Source organism: Staurois parvus, unplaced genomic scaffold, assembly GCF_062004578.1.
Source record: "Staurois parvus isolate SC_StPar_1 unplaced genomic scaffold, SC_StPar_1.0 ptg001534l, whole genome shotgun sequence".
In the NCBI taxonomy this organism is placed as follows: Eukaryota; Metazoa; Chordata; class Amphibia; order Anura; family Ranidae; genus Staurois; species Staurois parvus.
Window position 1 is genome coordinate 144,619 of NW_028319330.1, and position 20,280 is coordinate 164,898.

Consider the following 20,280-nt stretch of genomic DNA (forward strand, 5'->3'; position numbering starts at 1 on the left):
GGATCCGCTGAGACTTCCATAGAATGTAATTGGCGTCATCCATCGCGCTTTGGAATTCTTGCTTCGTTTTCAGGAACCCCCACAGGGCCCCACACTTTACAGCTTGAAAACGGAAACTGATCGATGGGCAGAGTATTGATTTAACACGGCGAGATGCTGAAAGGACGGAACGCACTCAATTAAAGGTCTTCCTGTAACTGGGGGGGGCGAGGGGGGCGGTATAATATCAGTTCATTTATTGAGTAAAAATGACAACTGTTTCCTATATAGTCTACCGAGCTGGAAAATATCCGCATTGCACTGCAACTAAACCCATCCGTTTAACAGTTACATTCAAGGAATGCCGTGAATGATGACTGTCACAGTTGCTCGTGCTCTCAACTGAACCGTCAAGCCATCAAATGGCCGGTGTCATAACTGATCACCGGTCTGACCGGTGACATAAAGTAGCGCAGTGCTGCATCTTAAAAAATGTCCGGGTTGCAACTTGTGAAGATTTCAAAGTCGGGCTTGATGCGAACGGGGGCTTAGGCTTGGTTCACACTGGATGCGATTTAAAATCGCACATTTTGTGATTTCAACGCAATTTGTTTCATATTTCCAAACAATTTCATGCATTTTGCAGTGCAATTAATGTTGTAGTCTATGTAGGTGAACCAAGCCTTACACCCCGGACACATCAGGTGCGACTTGGCATGCGATTTGCATGCCATGCGCCTTGCAAATCACACGCCAAGTCGCACCCTATTAGAGTGGTCAAATTGGTGCGGTTTTGACTTGGTCAGAGCCGATGCGATTTCTAAAGTCATACTTGCACTTCTTTTGGTGCGATTTGCATAGACATCCTTGTCAGGTGTCTTGCAAATCGCACCTGAAAGCGGCATCTCACCCGACTTTGAAATCATGCGACTTCACTGCAAGTCGTGCGATTTCAAAGTCAGGCTTGATGTGACCGGGGGCTTAGGCTTGGTTCACACTGGATGTGATTTAAAATCGTGCATTTTGTTTGCGATTTCACCACGATTTTTGATATTTCCAATGATTTCTTGCGTTTTGCAGTGCGATTTCTATTTTAGTCTATGTAGGTGAAATCGCAACAAACTGCAGAAAAAGCAATACAAGAACTACTTTTAAGGTTGCGCTGCAGCAAATCGCATATGTTAAGACATTCACATTCATTAGATCCAATTTCAGGTACGATTTCAATTCCCAAATCGCAACTGAAATCACAGCAGTGTGAACCAGGGCTTAAGCCTTCAGAAATTTCAGCCGAAATCGCATCTAATGAATGTGAATGTTGGCGTCTTAACACGTGCGATTTGCTGCAGCGTGATTTCTAAAGTAGTTCTTGCGTGACTTATTCTGCAGTTTATTGCGATTTCACATACAAAGAATACAACGGAAATCGCTCTGCAAATCGCAAGAAATCATTGAAAATCTTCACAAATCACAATAAGCCCGGGTTCACACCGCCGCGATTTCAGGTGCGCTTTGGGAATTGAAATTGTACCTGAAATCGGATCTAGTGAATGTGAATGTGTCTTAACACACGCGATTTGCTGCGGTGCGATTTCAAAAGTAGTTCTTGTATGACTTTTTCTGCAGTTTGTTGCGATTTCACCTACATAAACTACAACAGAAATCGCAATGGAAAACACAAGAAATCATCTAGAAATATCAAACAAATCGCGGTGAAATCGCAGACAAAATGCGCGATTTTAAATCGCATGCAGTGTGAACCAAGCCTAAGCCCCCGTTCACATCAAGCCCGACTTTGAAATGCGACTTACAGTGAAGTCCTGACACGGATGTCTATGCAAATCGCGCCAAAAGTAGTGCAAGTGCGACTTTAGAAATCTGTGCGGCTCTGACCAAGTCGGAACCGCACCGATTTGCGGACAATACTGTGCGACTTGGCATACGATTTGCAAGTTGCATGGCAAATTTCACCACGATTTGTTTGATATTTCCCAAGGATTTCTTGCGTTTTCCATTGCGTTTTGCAGTGCGATTTCTACTGTAGTCTAATGTGAAACCGCAACAAACTGCAGAAAAAGTCATACAAGAACTACTTTTGAAATGGCACCGCAGCAAATCGCGTGTGTTAAGACACATTCACATTCACTAGATCCGATTTCAGGTACAATTTCAATTCCCAAATCGCAAGTGAAATCGCGGCGGTGTGACCCAGGGCTTAAGCCTTCAGAAATCGCACTGAAATTGCACACAAATCACGCTATTTTAAATCGCAGCGGTCTGACCGGTGACTTAAAGTGGCGCAGTGCTGCATCGCAAAAAATGTCCTGGTATTAAAGAGGGGAAATCTTCCGGAGGGCAAGTGACCGGCTCCTTTTGTTGCCCAGAAAGAAGAAAAATCCCCCGTACTCCCAGACATTGGGGGGCGGGGCATGCGACTCGCTCGCCTTCCTACCGTGGGACAGTGGCAGTTGGTAGGCACCGACCTCCTGGTACTGACAGATATGGGGGGAGGGCGGGGGGGGTGGGTATTCAGGTCAGAGGATTGAAATACATTTCTTTTTGTTTGAAAAGGAAACAATGTCTTCTTTATGTGACCACCTGGATGAAGTCGCACTTCTTGCTGCGCGGTTGTCATGAAACTCCTCTGTGAGTCGAACGTTGTCCTATTTTACAGAAAGTGCCGCCGGATCGTCCATTCAAACAACCCCCCCCCCCCCCCCCCCCCCGGAGCACGGCGTCTCTGCGTGATCGCCACCGCAAATAATAAAGAGCGAGGAAAAACAGATCGATAATTCCAATGGTGGGGGGAGGGAAAAAAAGAGATTTTAACCCCTCGCCCTCCAGAGGATTTCCCCCAAGCCCCCCCCCCCCTGACCAGACCATTTGTGGCGTTACGGCGCTGCGTTAATTTAACTGACAATTGCGCGGTCATGCAACGCTGCACCCAAATTAAATTTACGTCCTTTTTCCCACGTATTGAGCTTCCTTTCGGTGGTATTTGATCGCCTGTACATTTTTTATTTTTTGCTCTATAAAAAAAAAAAGACAATTTTGAGAAAAAAAAGCTTTTGCTATTAAACATGTCCAGTAAAAAAATTTAAAAAAATCAAATTTCATCATAAATTTAGGATAAAATGTATTCTGCTCCGTGTCTTTGCTGAAAAAAATCCCAATACGTGTAAATTAATTGGTTTACGTGAACGTTATAGCGTTTACAAATGACGGTATAGATAATGGGAATTCTTTTGTTATTTTCTTTTTTTTTTACTAGTAATGGTGGCGATCAGCAACTTATAGCGGGACTGCGGTGGGCATTCTGACACTGGGGGGGGGGGGGACTGACTTGGTGTCACTGACATCCCCAGTGACACCAATACAGGGATCAGTACTAGTAAAAAGCGCTGACACTGTACTAATGGCACTGGGCAAGAAGGGGTTAACATCTGGAGTGATCAAAGGGTTAACTGTGTGCCGTGTGTGTGTTTTGCTAGGGAGACATGCTGCTGTGCAGAGCAATACAAGGCAGCATGTCCTTGCTGAAGGCACTAATGGCACTAGGCAGGAATGGGGTTATCATGAGGGGCGATCAAAGAGTTAAATGTGTGCTGTGTGTTTTTTACTAGGGAGACATGCTGTGCAGAGAAATACAAAGCAGCATGTCCTCGCTGAAGGCACTAATGGCACTGGGCAGGGAGGGGTTAACATGTGAGGCAATCAAAGGGTTAACTGTGTGTTTTACTAGGGAGACATGCTGTGCAGAGAAATACAAAGCAGCATATCCTTGCTGACAGGCCCTAACGGCACTGGGCAGGGAGGGTTAACATGTGGGGCGATCAAAGGGTTAACTGTGTGTTTTACTAGGGAGACATGCTGTGCAGAGAAATACAAAGCAGCATGTCCTTGCTGACAGGCACTAATGGCACAGGGCAGGAAGGGGTTACCATGTGGGGCGATCAAAGGGTTAACTGTGTGTTTTACTAGGTAGACATGCTGTGCAATGAAATACAAAGCAGCATGTCCTTGCTGACAGGCACTAATGGCACTGGGCAGGGAGAGGTTAACATGTGGGACAATCAAAGGGTTAACTGTGTGTTTTACTAGGTAGACATGCTGTGCAGAGAAATACAAAGCAGCATGTCCTTACTGACAGGCACTAATGATGATGTGAACGATCCTCCACCTCTATCCGAGGGTGTCAGTGGGAACTCAGCAGTTTTAGGAGCCGTGGCAGAACGGAGGAGCCACCATCACCAGATATGAGATTCTGTTGATTGGATTTCCATCCACTGTGAATAGTAAGCTCTTGCGCTCAGTCATTGCGTATCTGTCTGGGTACGTCTGTCGTAGACCAGCAGTGCATGCGACAAGTGCACTCGCAGAGAACCGCAGCAGTTGGTCTCCCGCACCGATGCCATCTGACACTAAGAACGATCCTATAGATGGCTCAGCCAAGAGAGCGCAAGGCGACAGAACGCAAAGAGGCCGCGCGTCACTCACCGCCGATGAATAAAGGATGAGACCAGCAGGGCAGCTCACTTCTAAAATGTCAAAATCAATTTATAATGAGGACGGATGAGAGGAGATCGGAGCCCCAAATGGCTGACATTTCCCTAAAGCTCCGCGTATGAGAAAATATTTGTTTTTAATTTTCTGTTGTCACCCGAAGCTGCGGATCTCCTGCAGCCCTTTTCTACCTAGATGCAATAGCCGCATCCTCACACAAATCCACCCCCCCTGCCATTCCAAATCCCCCCTCCCAGAACAAATGTCTCTCCACAAATCGCTCATCCTAGCACAAATCCACCCCCCATTCCAAATCCCCCCTCCCAGAACAAATGTCTCTCCCTAAATCAATCATCCTAGCACAAATCCCCCCCAATTTCCCCTTTCAGCACAAATACTCCCCAATCACTACTACTAGTACAAATCCCCCCAAATCCCCACTCCTAGCACACCTCCCCACAACAATTCTTACCCCCTGCCACCCCCCAAATCCCCCCTCTCCAATACAAATCTCCTCCCCCCATTCTCCTCGTGGTCCCCCCACCTCACATGATGCGCAGTGCCCAGGGCAGATACCCCTCCTGCCCACCCCTTATCCCAGCCCTGGTAGCCCCTTTGTCCTCAACAGGGGCTGTTTCGTTTTTGGCTGGGCTGTAGTCCGCTCCGGCTGATTGTATACTTTTTCACCAGGTTTTTCCCTGTGCTTAAGTTGGCTCGTGATTTCTCCGTGTTGCCAGCAGATGTCGCTGTATCACTGATCATAGCGTGAGATTTCACAAACAAAACTAAGTTATGAATATTTATTTTTCCTTCGGCCAATCAGATAGGAGGTCAGGTCACTGGCGCATGCCGGGGGAAGATATAAATATTTGAGACAAGCCACGTGCTGGCTTTCTTCCCCTGGCCTGAGGCCTGAGATGGAGCTCTGATGTTAGGCCCAGTAGCCTCCTTTGGGGCCCAATATGTGCAGAACTGGTCCTGGAGCTATCCTGCTGAGGGATGGAGGAAGCTGTGCCAAGGAGGAGATCCAGGGGAGGCCCCTTGCTGGAGAGGGCCAGAAAGAAGGCTGGTCCCTCAGAATTGCCTGGTGACCCATTTGGAGGACGCACTCAAATTTGGGAACGTGCTTCCAATGTGGCCAGGTCGGCTTACAGGTTCTGACAATGTGAAGCTGGACATGGATTTGGATTTGTAAGTGATCTGCTGCCGTATCTGGAACCCCTAAAGCAGGCCATAGATGGGTCGAACATCGGCCGATTAAAAAAAAAACAAAAAACGAAAAATCGGTCGTTCGATTGGCCGATGTTACCACCAACGTTAAACGGATTTTCATCCCGTCTATGGCCGGCATTAACCCCATAACTTCTGTCCCTTGCAGAGACGGGAGCACACCATACAATGTGACAGCAATACAGAAGAAGAGGAACAATAGGAAGAAGAAGAATAGGAAGAAGAATAGGAAGAAGAAGGAGAAGAAGAAGAAAAGGAAGAGGAAGATGAAGAAGAAGAAGAAGGAGAAGAAGAAGAAGAAAATGAAGAAGAAGAATAGGAAGAAGAAGAAGAAGAAAAGGAAGAAGAAGAATAGGAAGAAGGAGAAGAAGAAGAATAGAAAGAGAAGAAGAAGAATAGGAAGAAGCGGAAGAAGAAGAAGTAGAATAGGAAGAAGAAGAAGAATAGGAAGAAGAAGAAGAATAGGAAGAGGAAGAATAGGAAGAAGAGGAAGAAGAAGAAGTAGAATAGGAAGAAGAAGAAGAATAGGAAGAAGAAGAAGAATAGGAAGAAGAAGAATAGGAAGAGGAAGAATAGGAAGAAGAGGAAGAAGAAGAAGAATAGGAAGAGGAAGAATAGGAAGAGGAAGAATAGGAAGAGGAAGAAGAATAGGAAGAAGAAGAAGAATAGGAAGAAGAAGAAGAATAGGAAGAAGAATAGAAAGAAGGAGAAGAAGAAGGAAGAAGAATAGGAAGAAGAATAAGAAGACTAGGAAGAAGAAGAAGAAGGAGAAGAAGAATAGGAAGAATAGGAAGAACAAGAATAGGAAGCAGAAGAATAGGAAGAAGAAGAAGAAGAATTCCAGTCCGCTATTATATTTTATATGACAAGGTCTTGCGGTTGCAACAAATGTATCCATTTGTATCCAAATAAAAACATTGTAATACATTATTTGAATATTGATGTTTTTATTTGGATACAAATGGATACATTGTTGCAGCTGCAAGACTTTTTCATATAAAATCTAATAGCAGACTGGAATTCTTCTTTTTCTTTTTCTACTTCTTCTTTTTCTTCTTCCAAGTCACGGCTCATGCGCAGATTTTTTATCGGTAAAACGATCGGCCGATTTGCCTATCATTGCTGGGAAAATCGGCCGATCGTCAAATTCGGCTGCAAATTTTCCAACATGCCTGATTAAAAAAATGTGCAAATACCCCGAAAAACGGCCGACCAATTAACCCACTAACGGTGCGAAAATCGGACGATTTTTTTGTCGGCCAAAAAATTGGCCGATTTTCGACCCGTCTATGGCCGGGATAACCCTCACCTTGCGATCAAATTGCAACCCTTTAGATGCCAGTGGCTAGAGAAGGCCATGTTTTGTCTGAAACAGATATCAATGGCTTCATAGTGGTTTTTTCATTGTGGAACGATTATTTGTTTTTTTTTTCTGCCCATCGGCTGGAATGCTGAATGTAACGGCCGTGCGCACTGGGCACATCGAATAGCCGTGTGTGTAGCAGCCATTGTTTTCACATCACATGTCTCCCATGCCATTTTTGCATGAATTTCACGCTTGCTCTTTGTTCTAGCTTGCTGTCTACGATGAAAGAGGAGACGCGGTAACGCACGTGGTCAGAATAGCACCAGTTGCGCAGCTCCCGATGTACCATAGACGATGTCTTTTGGCACACTGACATATGAAGGTCGGTGCTCCCTGTGACTGTGCGTGCAGCCATCAGTTGGTGTGTTACAAAACTAGTCTCGAAACTTTATTGATACCGCCTCGTGCATACGGTGTACGCCTGCGCAGGGGCGTTTGTTCTATCACAGGTAATAAGGGTTCAAACATCTGCGCATGCAGCACCTACCACGGTCACGGCGTCGTTCAGCAGAGACTCTCCGAACACGATGATGAAAAGGGTCTCGTTGACGTGAACTTCCTCAAACACGGCCAGCACGGCGACAGGGTCCACGGCAGAAATGAGGCTTCCGAAAAGCAGGAAATCCATCAGACCGGCCTCTACCTGAGGATCTGAAGCGAAAATGGTTACAATTTAGAAACTCGTCCGACTTCCAGCGATTCTATAGCATGCTTGTAATGTTACGAAGTACACTCGGCGGGTTGCCTGTCCAGACCATACACCTTACAATGTGATTGTACAGTGTCGTAAATCTGCCAATACCGATGTAGAGCAAGGGCCTGGAAGAGGGGGAGAATTGTGGCTTGCAAAGGGAATTTATACTTGAGGGTAAGCATGCAGATTAGAGCTGAAATGTTTTTTTTTTTTTTGGGGGGGGGGGGAGATTTTGCTGACACGTAATTCTGGTACATTTTAGGCAGGGGGGGCCCCATTTGGCACCTTTGCCCTGGGCACTAGATGGCCTTGTCCCGACACTGATATAGGCGCCCCCTGTCTGGTTGCATATTTTTGGTGAAGGCGAGCCCCCCCCCCCCTCCACCTCTGCTTTCGATCTGATAGGATCATCGGTGGCACGCATCGACTCTTTCCCTTAAAAGCACAACTGAGCGGAAATCTGTCTCGATTTGTTGAAATGGGAACATCAGCTATTTTCTCGTCTCCACTAACAGCGTGTTATTATCCATCATTTCCCACACACAAACATCCCGGATTGTACCATCTGAGTGACACCGTTCCCTAAACAAAACCCTGGAAAGAAAAGCTGACTTTTAAAGGGGCCGACATCGAAAAACAAGGCATGCAAATGTGACCCGAATCGATCTGGCCCGATGGAGAAAAGCTGGAAGAGCGGGGATTGCATAGTCCTGGACTGGCTGGGGGGTCACAGACGGCTCAGCAGTCCCAGAGGTAGGTACAGCAGGGCCCGGGTGGTAGGGAGGGGGCCCAGGGATAGTTCTTTTTTCTGTAAAGGTGAACTAACCCTTTAAGCTGCTACACTTCCCCGCCTGCCACAGAGAGAGTACGGCAAGGGTCTCCAAACTGGGGTCTGCAGGATGGATGTGGCCCTTTGCCTGCCTTTAAATGGCCCTTAGGGCACTATTCCAACCACTGACACCAATGATGGCACACCATTCCTTCCACTGACACCAATGATGGGGCACTATTCCTCCCATTGATACCAATGATTGGACACTATTCCTCCCACTGATACCAATGATGGGGCACTATTCCTCCCACTGATACCAATGATGGGGCACTGTTCACTCCCACTGACACCAATGATGGGGTACTATTCCTCCCACTGACACCAATGACATACTATTCCTCCCACTGACACCAGTGATGGAGCACTATTCCTCCACTGACACCAATGACATACTATTCCTCCCACTGACACCAATGACATACTATTCCCCCCACTGATACCAATGATGGGGCACTATTCCTCCCACTGATACAATGATGGGGCACTATTCCTTCCACTGACACCAATGATGGGGCACTATTCCTCCCACTGACACCAATGATGGGGCACTATTCCTCCCACTGATACCAATGATGGGCACTATTCCTCCCACTGATACAATGATGGGGCACTATTCCTTCCACTGACACCAATGATGGGGCACTATTCCTCCCACTGACACCAATGATGGGGCACTATTCCTCCCACTGATACCAATGATGGGCACTATTCCTCCCACTGATACCAATGATGGGGCACTATTCCTCCCACTGACACCAATGATGGGCACTATTCCTCCCACTGACACCAATGATGGGCACTATTCCTCCCACTGACACCAATGATGGGGCATTATTCCTCCACTGACACCAATGATGGGGCACTATTCCTCCCACTGACACCAATGATGGGGCACTATTCCTCCCACTGATACCAATGATGGGGCACTATTCCTCCCACTGATACCAATGATGGGACACTATTCCTCCCACTGACACCAATGATGGGGCACTATTCCTCCCACTGATACCAATGATGGGGCACTATTCCTCCCACTGACACCAATGATGGGGCACTATTCCTCCCACTGACACCAATGATGGGGCACTATTCCTCCCACTGACACCAATGATGGGGCACTATTCCTCCCACTGACACCAATGATGGGGCACTATTCCTCCCACTGACACCAATGATGGGGCACTATTCCTCCCACTGATACCAATGATGGGGCACTATTCCTCCCACTGATACCAATGATGGGGCACTATTCCTCCCACTGATACCAATGATGGGGCACTATTCCTCCCACTGACACCAATGATGGGGCACTATTCCTCCCACTGACACCAATGATGGGGCACTATTCCTCCCACTGACACCAATGATGGAACACTATTCCTCCCACTGACACTGGAGCATTTTCTACTCCCACTGACCACAGTCAAGCCCCAAAAGTAACCAGTAAACTGGTTGTTTAGAAAGTCTGGAGACCCCTGGAGTAGAGGTTAAAGTGGTTGTAAACGTTTCCATATACCAAGTGAAGTGACCAGCCTCAGGTGATACACAGAGATGAAACAAATGCTGCTACATAAGTTGTACCTGTTTATCAGCAGTTTTCTCTTTACAGTTCAAAGTACAGAATCTATACAACATTTCTCAGCTCCAGAAGACAGCGGTCAGGGATCTGATGTCACGCACTGCACTGCATAGAGCACGGATCTGAGTGTAATGTGAGACCTGAGTGGAAAGGAATGGACACCCCCTCCATATACAGAGTCTTATAGGAAAACATGCACAGATGAGGCTGTCAGTCACCTGCTGTGTGCTGGAGGGGGGCGTGGGGGCCATCTGAAGTGACACTAGGTGATACTAGGTGGTTTCTGTTGAGGCAAGCACACACCATAGAAGGATACACTTTGTTCATTTTAAATTTACAGAATGGGGTTAAGGGGCACAGAGTGAAAAATGAAGCTTTCCTTTCAGGTTCATTATTATTAAAAGACCATCAAATTGTCTCTGGCAACCTTCGTCTTTGGATCTGTCATTCTCCGCGGAGGTCACAATTCCTTCTGATTGGATGGAGAGAATATATTATGGATGAATCTGCAGCCTCCATAGATGAAGCCAATGCTTCGATTCATCACCCGAACATGAAGTCATGTATGAGCGGGGGCAGGGAGATGGCATTCATTACCATATCATTTCTGAAGTCCTTTAAAGTCGGATGAAATCATTTCCCAGCTTTCCATTATTTATGATGAGACCATGAATGTGTGAATGTGAATGTGTGAATGTGAATGTGTGAATGTGTGAATGTGTGAATGTGAATGTGTGAATGTGAATGTGTGAATGTGTGAATGTGAATGTGTGAATGTGTGAATGTGTGAATGTGAATGTATGAATGTGAATGTGTGAATGTGAATGTGTGAATGTGAATGTGTGAATGTGTGAATGTGTGAATGTGAATGTGTGAATGTGAATGTGTGAATGTGAATGTGTGAATGTGAATGTGTGAATGTGAATGTGTGAATGTGAATGTGTGAATGTGATAATCTTCTGGAGGCAGAACCTCTCCCCTCTGCTCCACGGGAATCTTCAGCGGCCAAATCCTGTGCCTGAAGCTGATGTAGACCCCAACCCTGGGGGGGGGGGGGGGGCAACCATTCAGGATTTACCTGGACAACATGTAGGAAATCAAAGCGCCCCTGGGAGGGCTTCCTTTAAAAAAAAAATAACTATGAAGCCCCCAATAAAAATACAGCAAAGTGTCTTGTGTCCCCCTGTCCCCCCCCAAACCCCCACTAACGTCCTCAGCTCCCCTTCACATCACCCCCCCCCCTCACTGTAGTCACCTCTGCCTCCCCATAGCAGTGCCCTGCCCCCCTTCACATTCTCCCCCTCCCCACTATGGTGCCTTCTGTTCCCCCTCTATCCCACCATAGAGCCGCCCTCCCCCTGTAGCAGTTTCCTGTGCCCCCCCCAAAGCACTGTCTTTTGTCCCCCTTCACATCGCCTCGCCCAACTGTAATGTCCTCTGCACCCCCATAGCAGTGTTCTCTGCCCCCCCCCCCCCCATAGCAGTGTTCTCTGTCCCCTCCCCATAGCAGTGTTCTCTGTCCCCCCCCCCCATAGCAGTGTTCTCTATCCCCCCCCCCATAGCAGTGTTCTCTGCCCCCCCCCCCCCATAGCAGTGTTCTCTGTTCATCCCCATAGCAGTGTGCTGCCCTCCTTCACATTCTCCCCCCCCCCATTATAGTGCATTCTACTCCCCCTCCATCCCACCGTAGAGCTTCCCTCCCCTTGTAGCAGTGTCCTGTGCCCCCCCCAAAGCAATGTCTTTTGTCCCCCTTCACATCACCTCTCCCAACTGTAGTGTCCTCATCACCCACATAGCAGTGCTCTCTGCCCCCCCCATAGCAATGTTCTCTGCCCCCCCTCAATAGCAGTGCTTTCTGTTCCCTTCACACACCCCCACTATAGTGTCCTCTGCCCACCTCCTCCCCCCACAGCAATGTCCTCTGTCCCCTTCACACCCTCCCTCCCCCCCACGATAGTGTTCTCTGTGCCCCCCCGAACAATGAAGTGTCCTCTGTCCCCTTCACCCTCCTCCCCGCTGTAGTGTCCTAGCTCCATAGCAGTGTCCTGTCCCCTTGCACATTGCCCCCCCCCCCCTCACTATAGTGCCTTCTGCTCCTCCTCCATCCCACCGTAGAGCCTCCCTCCCCCTGTAGCAGTGTCCTGTGCCCCCCCCCCCAAAAGCACTGTCTTCTGTCTCCCTTCACATCACCTCTCCCAACTGTAGTGTCCTCTGCACCCCCATAGCAGTGTTCTCTGTCCTATCAAGAAACGTTGCTGGAGCTGCGGCGCTCCCATCGTATAAACGTTCCAGCTGGCAGCCATGTAGTGTGGAGACATCACGTGAAGCTCTACCCAACGCGTTTCGTCATCCTGACGACATCAAACAACGATGAAACGCATTGGGTAGAGCTTCACATGACGTGAAGTGCTGTTGGCTTTTTAATACAAAAGCCCAATATCTCTGGTAAGAGCTCTTATATGTCTTGTCGTTTTCACCAGGATCTTAGCGCGGTCATCGCCCTCATTTTTGAATTCACAGAATGTGGGGTTCTGCGTCCCTTTTGAGGGTTTGGTTTCACTCATTTAAGAAGTTTATTTGAGCACTGACTTTTGCATACAATGCAGCCTCATTCGTGCCCATCAGTGCAGCCTCATTAATGCCCATCAGTGCAGCCTCATTAATGCCCATCAGTGCAGCCTCATTAGTGCCCATCAGTGCAGCCTCATTAATGCCCATCAGTGCAGCCTCATTAGTGCCCATCAGTGCAGCTTTATCAGTGCCCATCAGTGCAGCCTCATCAGTGCCCATCAGTGCAGCCTATCAGTGCCCATCAATGCAACCTACTAGTGTCTATCAGTGCCCATCAGTGTCCATCAGTGCAGCCTATCAGTGTCTATCAGTGCAGCCTATCAGTGTCCATCAATGCAGCCTATTAGTGCCTATCAGTGCAGCCTCATCAGTGCCCATCAGTGCAGCTTATCAGTGCCCATCAGTGCAGCCTCATCAGTGCAGCCTGGCAGTGCCCATCTGTGCAGCCTATCAGTGCCTATTAGTACCAACAGTGCAGCCTCATCAGTGCAGCCTCATCAGTGCCCATCAGTGCAGCCTATCAGTGCCTATTAGTGCCCATCAGTGCACCCTATCAATGCCTATCAGTGTCCATCAGTGCAGCCTCATCATTGCCCATCAGTGCAGCCTATCAGTGCCCATCAGTGCAGCCTCATCAGTGCCCATCAGTGCAGCCTCATCAGTGCCCATCAGTGCAGCCTCATCAGTGCCGCCTATCAAAGCCCATCAGTGCAGCCTATCAGTACCCATCAGTGCAGCCTATCAGTACCCATCAGTGCAGCCTATCTGTGCCCATCAGCGCAGCCTCATCAGTGCCGCCTATCAAAGCCCATCAGTGCATCCTATCAGTATCCATGAGTCCAGCCTCATCAGTGCCCATCAGTGCAGCCTATCAGTGTCCATCAGTGCAGCCTATCAGTGCCTATCATTGCCCATCAGTGCAGCCTCAATAGCGCACATCAGGCACATCAGTGAAGAAGAAAAATTACTTATTTGCAAAATTGTATAACAGAAACTAGGAAACACTTTTTTCCCCAAAAGTTTTAGTCTTTTTTCATTTGTTTAGCAAACAATAACCCCCCCCCCACCCCCCACGGTGAATAAATACCAAAAGGAAAGCTCTATCTGTCTAAAACAAAATGGAAAAACATTTATATGGCTGCAGTTTTGCACGACCGCGTAATTGTCATTCAAAGTGTGACAGCGCTGAAAGCTGAAAATTGGCCTGGACAGGAAGGGGGTGAAGGTTCCCGGCATTGAAGGGGTTCAACAAAACAGGTCCCAACCGGGAAATTAAAATTCTAACAGAACATTTTTTTTTTTTTGTAATTGGGCTTTAGATCGACTTTAAATAACCCGAACACTCACCCATGAGGCCCATCAGCTTCACCCCCCACAGCGCAGTCCCTGTCGCAAAGGAGTTCCAGACGGTGCCCACCACGGCGTACATCAGGATGGCTCCGATGTTATCAAAGAAGAGTCGGCTGGGCATGAAGTAGCCGGAGTCCAAGACGATGGGGGGCAACAGAAAGAGGAAAAACAAGCTGGGCTCCAGCTGGAACTCCGCCCTCTGGGCTATGGCCAGGACGATCCCTCCGAGGGCCAGACCGAGGATGATGAGGAGGCAGCTCTCGGGGACCACGGTCGTCACCTTCCTGGAGAGGTGGAACACTGCAATGGACATGGAGAGAAAACACAGGAACACTTTATACAGATTTTGTTTCTTTTTTATATCAGTGAAGCCTAAAAAAATTATTTTTTTTTCTTTTGTTTTACATGTAAATGTTGTATCTTGAAATATACCTAAGACTGGCCATACACTATACAATTTTCTGCCCAATTTCCTTTAGATTTACCTTCAACTATGTAGTGCAAGAGCCTGACTAATTGGATACCATTGAAAGTGTTGTTTAGGTTTGATCTCCTATTATATGTTTTTTGGTAAATCTAAAGAAAAAATCTCAAGAAAATTGTATAATGTATTTTTATAAAAAAAAAAAGAAAAACCGGTCGTTCGATCAGCAGACGATACCACCAACAGTAAAAAAATTAGCCGATTTTCGTCCCGTCTACGGCCGGCATTTAATTACTTCTGTCCCTGCAGAGAGCTCCGCTATTATATTTGCCATGAAAAAGTCTTGTGGTTGCAACAATGTATCCATTTGTATTCATTTGTATCCATTTGTATTCATTTGTATCCATTTGTATTCATTTGTATCCATTTCAGATACAAATGGTTTTATTTGGATACAAATGGATACATTGTTGCAACCGCAAGACTTTTCATATAAAATATAATAGCAGACTGAAATTCTTCTTCTTTTTCTTCTTTTTGCAGGTCACGGCTCATGCGCAGATTTTTTATCGGTAAAATGATTGGCCAATTTGCCCATCATTGCCGGGAAAATCGGCTGATCGTCAAAATCGGCCGCAAATTTTCCAACATGCCCGATAACAAAAATGTGCCAAAACCCCAAAAAACAGCCAACCAATTAACCCACAAACGGTGCGAAAATTGGCCGATTTTTTTTTGGCTGAAAAATCGGCCAATTTTTGACCCATCTATGGCCTGCATTAGGCTGGCCATACACTATACAATTTTCTGTCCAATTTCTGCCCAATTTCCTATAGATTTACCTTCAACTATGTAGTACAAGGGCCAACCTAAATGGATACAATTGAAAGTGTTGTTTAGGTTTGACCTCCTATTATATAGTTTTTGGTGAATCTAAAGCAAAAATCTCAATAAAATTGTATAATTGTATTATGTATGGGCAACCTAAGTCTGGCCATACATTATACAATTGTCTTCAGATTTTTGCTTTAGATTTACCAAAAACTATATAATATGAGGTCAAACCTAAACAACACTTTCAATTGTATCCAATTAGGCAGGCCCTTGCACTACATAGTTGAAGGTAAATCTAAAGGAAATTGGGCAGAAATTGAATAAAATAGAATAGAATAAAAAGGAATAGAATAGAGAATAATAAAATAGGAAATAATAGAAAGGAATAGAATAGAAAATAATAAAATAGGAAATAATAGAAAGGAATAGAATAGAAAAGAATAAAATAGGAAATAATAGAAAGGAATAGAATAGAGAATAATAAACTAGGAAATAATAGAAAGGAATAGAATAGAGAATAATAAAATAGGAAATAATAGAAAGGAATAGAATAGAAAAGAATAAAATAGGAAATAATAGAAAGGAATAGAAGAGAGAATAATAAACTAGGAAATAATAGAAAGGAATAGAATAGAAAAGAATAAAATAGGAAATAATAGAAAGGAATAGAATAGAGAATAATAAAATAGGAAATAATAGAAAGGAGTAGAATAGAAAAGAATAAAATAGGAAATAATAGAAAGGAATAGAATAGAAAAGAATAAAATAGGAAATAATAGAAAGGAATAGAATAGAAAAGAATAAAATAGGAAATAATAGAAAGGAATAGAATACAGAATAATAAAATAGGAAATAATAGAAAGGAATAGAATAGAGAATAATAAAATAGGAAATAATAGAAAGGAATAGAATAGAGAATAATAAAATAGGAAATAATAGAAAGGAATAGAATAGAAAAGAATAAAATAGGAAATAATAGAAAAGAATAGAATAGAAAAGAATGAAATAGGAAATAATAGAAAGGAATAGAATAGAGAATAATAAACTAGGAATAATAGAAAGGAATATAATAGAAAAGAATAAAATAGGAAATAATAGAAAGGAATAGAATAGAGAATAATAAACTAGGAAATAATAGAAAGGAATAGAATAGAACAGAATAAAACAGGAAATAATAGAAAGGAATAGAATAGAAGATAATAAAATAGGAAATAATAGAAAGGAATAGAACAGAGAATAATAAAATAGGAAATAATAGTAAGGAATAGAATAGAAGAGAATAAAATAGGAAATAATAGAAAGGAATAGAATAGAAAAGAATAAAATAGGAAATAATAGAAAGGAATAGAATAGAAAAGAATAAAATAGGAAATAATAGAAAGGAATAGAATAGAGAATAATAAAATAGGAAATAATAGAAAGGAATAGAATAGAGAATAATAAAATAGGAAATAATAGAAAGGAATAGAATAGAGAATAATAAAATAGGAAATAATAGAAAGGAATAGAATAGAGAATAAAATAGGAAATAATAGAAAGGAATAGAATAGAAAAGAATGAAATAGGAAATAATAGAAAGGAATAGAATAGAGAATAATAAACTAAGAATAATAGAAAGGAATAGAATAGAAAAGAATAAAATAGGAAATAATAGAAAGGAATAGAATAGAGAATAATAAACTAGGAAATAATAGAAAGGAATAGAATAGAAGAGAATAAAATAGGAAATAATAGAAAGGAATAGAACAGAGAATAATAAAATAGGAAATAATAGAAAGGAATAGAACAGAGAATAATAAAATAGGAAATAATAGAAAGGAATAGAATAGAAAAGAATAAAATAGGAAATAATAGAAAGGAATAGAATAGAAAAGAATACCAGACAAGAATAGGGTAAAACAGAACAGATTAGAAAAAAAAAAATAGAATAATATAGAATAGACAATAAAGGAATAGAAAAGAAAAGAACAGAATAGAAATGAAATAGAAAGAATATAACCATCTTTCCGAAATTCAATCAGAATTTGCAATGAATTCGAATCGATTCAGTATTTTTGATTCAAATTCAATTCAAATACTGTGAATCCACTGGAAAAATTAGAATCCGGTCAAAAATGAATAAAACAATGAACAAATTAGACAAAACGAAATGGGTAACTTAACGAACTGATGCGAAACGGAACCGATTTTTGTCCCAGTCCAGGACACACACATACAGACAAATGCACATCCACACGGAAGGTCGGGCCGTCTAATCCAGTTTGCCTCCATGAAAACGAACTACAGAGGACGACTTCCCTGCACTGACATGTTCCCTACAAACAGCCAGATAATTGCACATTTCTAAAATAAGAACTGGTTACCGTAGTTACCGAAGACACTATTTAAATTCGAGGATTGTAGAGAAAATCGTCTTTTTTTTTACTATAAAGGAAATCTATTACTATAAAAGAACAGCCCCTCCCCCGCCCCCCTCCCCCACCCCCCAGCACCCAACTGTATCTGTGTACATCTGTATCTACTTACCACACACACTATATTGCCCCAAGTATCGTATCGGGCAGCCGGCCTTTCCACACACATGGACTTTAATGGCTTCCAAGTCTTACGCAGGCCATACACGGGTCGAACTCTGAACGATTTTTTGTCCGAAAATCAAAAACGTAGTTGGCTCGGTAATCCGATGGCGCCATCAATGATTTCAAAAATCATCCGACCAAGTTATAAAGTTCACCCCATATAACAGGCGATACTTCTGTTCCTTCCAGGTCACGGCTCATGGCGCATAATGTTTTCGGAAAAACGATCGTACGTTGAGTCGAAAATCGGTCGTTTTTTTCCGAATTTTCCGACATGTCCGATCACCGAAAAGGGGAGGAACAATGAAAATTGGTAGGTGCCATTGACCCCACTAACAGAGCAAAAATCGGCCAATTATTCTTAGGTCCGATTTTCAGACTAAAAATCAGTTGAATTTCGACCCGTGTATGGCCAGCCTATTGCAGGCCATACACAGGTCGAATTCCGAACAATTTTTCGATCAAAAATCGAAAACGTCATTCGTTCTGTATCCAATGCTGCCACCAATGATTTCGAAAATCTGTAGTTTTTCACAAATTTTCCAACATGCCCAATCACTGAAAAGGGGAGGAACCACGAAAATCGGCCAGCGCCATCGACCCACTAACAGAGCAAAAATCAGCCGATTATTCTTAGGTCTGATTTTTGGACCAAAAAAATCGGTCGAATTTCGATCCATGTATGGTGGGCCTAATGCAGTCCATACACGGGTTGAATTCTGAACGATTTTTCGTCTGAAAATCAAAAACGTTCGCTCGGTAATCCGATGGCGTCATCAATGGTTTAAAAAATCGGCCAACAAAGTCAAAGTTCACCCCATATAACAGGTGAAACGTCTGTTTCTTCCAGATCACGGCTCATGCGTATATTCTATTCGGTAAAACGATCGTACGATTCGACCATCATTGAGTCAAAAACTGGTCGTTTTTTGCAAATTTTCCAACACGTCCGATCACCAAAAAGGGGAGGAACCACAAAAATCGACCGGTGCCATTGACCTAATAACAGAGGAAAAATCGGCCGATTATACTTAGGTATGATTTTCGGACAATAAATCAGTTGAATTTCCCCCCATGTATGGCGGGCCTAATACAGGCCATACATGGGTCAAATTCCGAAAACGATTTTTAGCCCAAAAATTGAAAACGTCGTTCGCTCGGTAATCCGATGGTGCCATAAATGATTTCGAAAATTGGCCAACCGAGTCATAAAGTTCACCCCATATAACAGGCGACACTTCTGTTCCTTCCAGGTCACGGCTCATGCGCATATTCTTTTCTAAAAAAAAAACGATTGTTCAATTCAACCATCGTTGAGTCGAAAATCGGTCGTTTTTTGCAATTTTCCAACATGACCGATCACCGAAAAGGGGAGGAACCGCGAAAATCTGGCAGCGCCATTGGCCCACTTACAGGGCGCAAATCGGCCGATAATTCTTAGGTCTGATTTTTGGATGAAAAATTGGTCGAACTTCGACCCGTGTATGGCCGGCCTAAGGCATTTCTAGCAAAAAATACTGATTTTAGAATGTAAAGTGTCAGTGTCAGAAATGACCCCGGGGGGGGGGGAGGGGGGCTGAAGTCTATATGAGATTTCAGTGCTGTTTTCCTCATCCGGAGTTCTGCTTTAGCCCAGGTTCGCATATATGCGATGCGGAATATCGCATGCGATTTTCCCAGAAACCGCACCGCATTCCTCTGCCAATCACATGAGATTTGTGTGCGGTGCGGTCGGAGTCGTACATTCTGTATGGCTCTATTCGCACCGCATCATAACCATGCAGGACCCTTTTTTGGGTGCGCACTAGAATCAGATCGCAGGGGTATTCACACCTAATGAGATCCGATTCTGCAGGTCGCACTGCATTTTGCGGATCGATTTTGGGGTGTGGTTAACTTAACATTCACACCCGCATCGGTTCGCATGAACGGGGTGCGATTCTGAAGCGGTGTGGAAGTCGCACTGAAAACGCTGCAAATACCGCACCGCATCAGTGTGAACCCCGGGCTGAAGATGACACAACCCAGCACCAAGCCTGCACCACGTGCCTGTGCGTCACCTTTTAGCGCTCTCCGCCATGCTGCAGTTCTAGAACCTTCGCATCGAATCCAGCATAGCGGTGTAAATTCGCTCTTTGCAGCAATAATATATATATATATATGTGAGTCATAGGAGGTTCACGCCGCATAATCCCCCCCTGGGGACACTGCTGAGGTGTGCAGGATTCGGAAGCAGAATCAGATTCAGCACGGAGGCCAAAGAAAAACGCACAGATCTGTGAGACGTCACCGAGCACAACGCTGCAATTTAACCTCCCTAGAGGTCTGATGATGTCACT

The 20,280-nt window shown here is 44.4% G+C and overlaps 1 protein-coding gene across 1 annotated transcript in view; it reads right to left on the bottom strand.

Moving 5' to 3' along the window:
• Positions 1 to 20,280, bottom strand: part of SLC9A5 (solute carrier family 9 member A5) — a 113,929-nt gene that overhangs the window by 80,685 nt on the left and 12,964 nt on the right. The window contains exons 2-3 of the mRNA XM_089662757.1: positions 14,102 to 14,404; positions 7,566 to 7,729 (exon numbers count right to left, since the gene is read on the bottom strand). Coding sequence (XP_089518883.1) covers positions 7,566 to 7,729; positions 14,102 to 14,404 — 467 coding nt within the window. The remainder of the gene's footprint in view (positions 1 to 7,565; positions 7,730 to 14,101; positions 14,405 to 20,280) is intronic.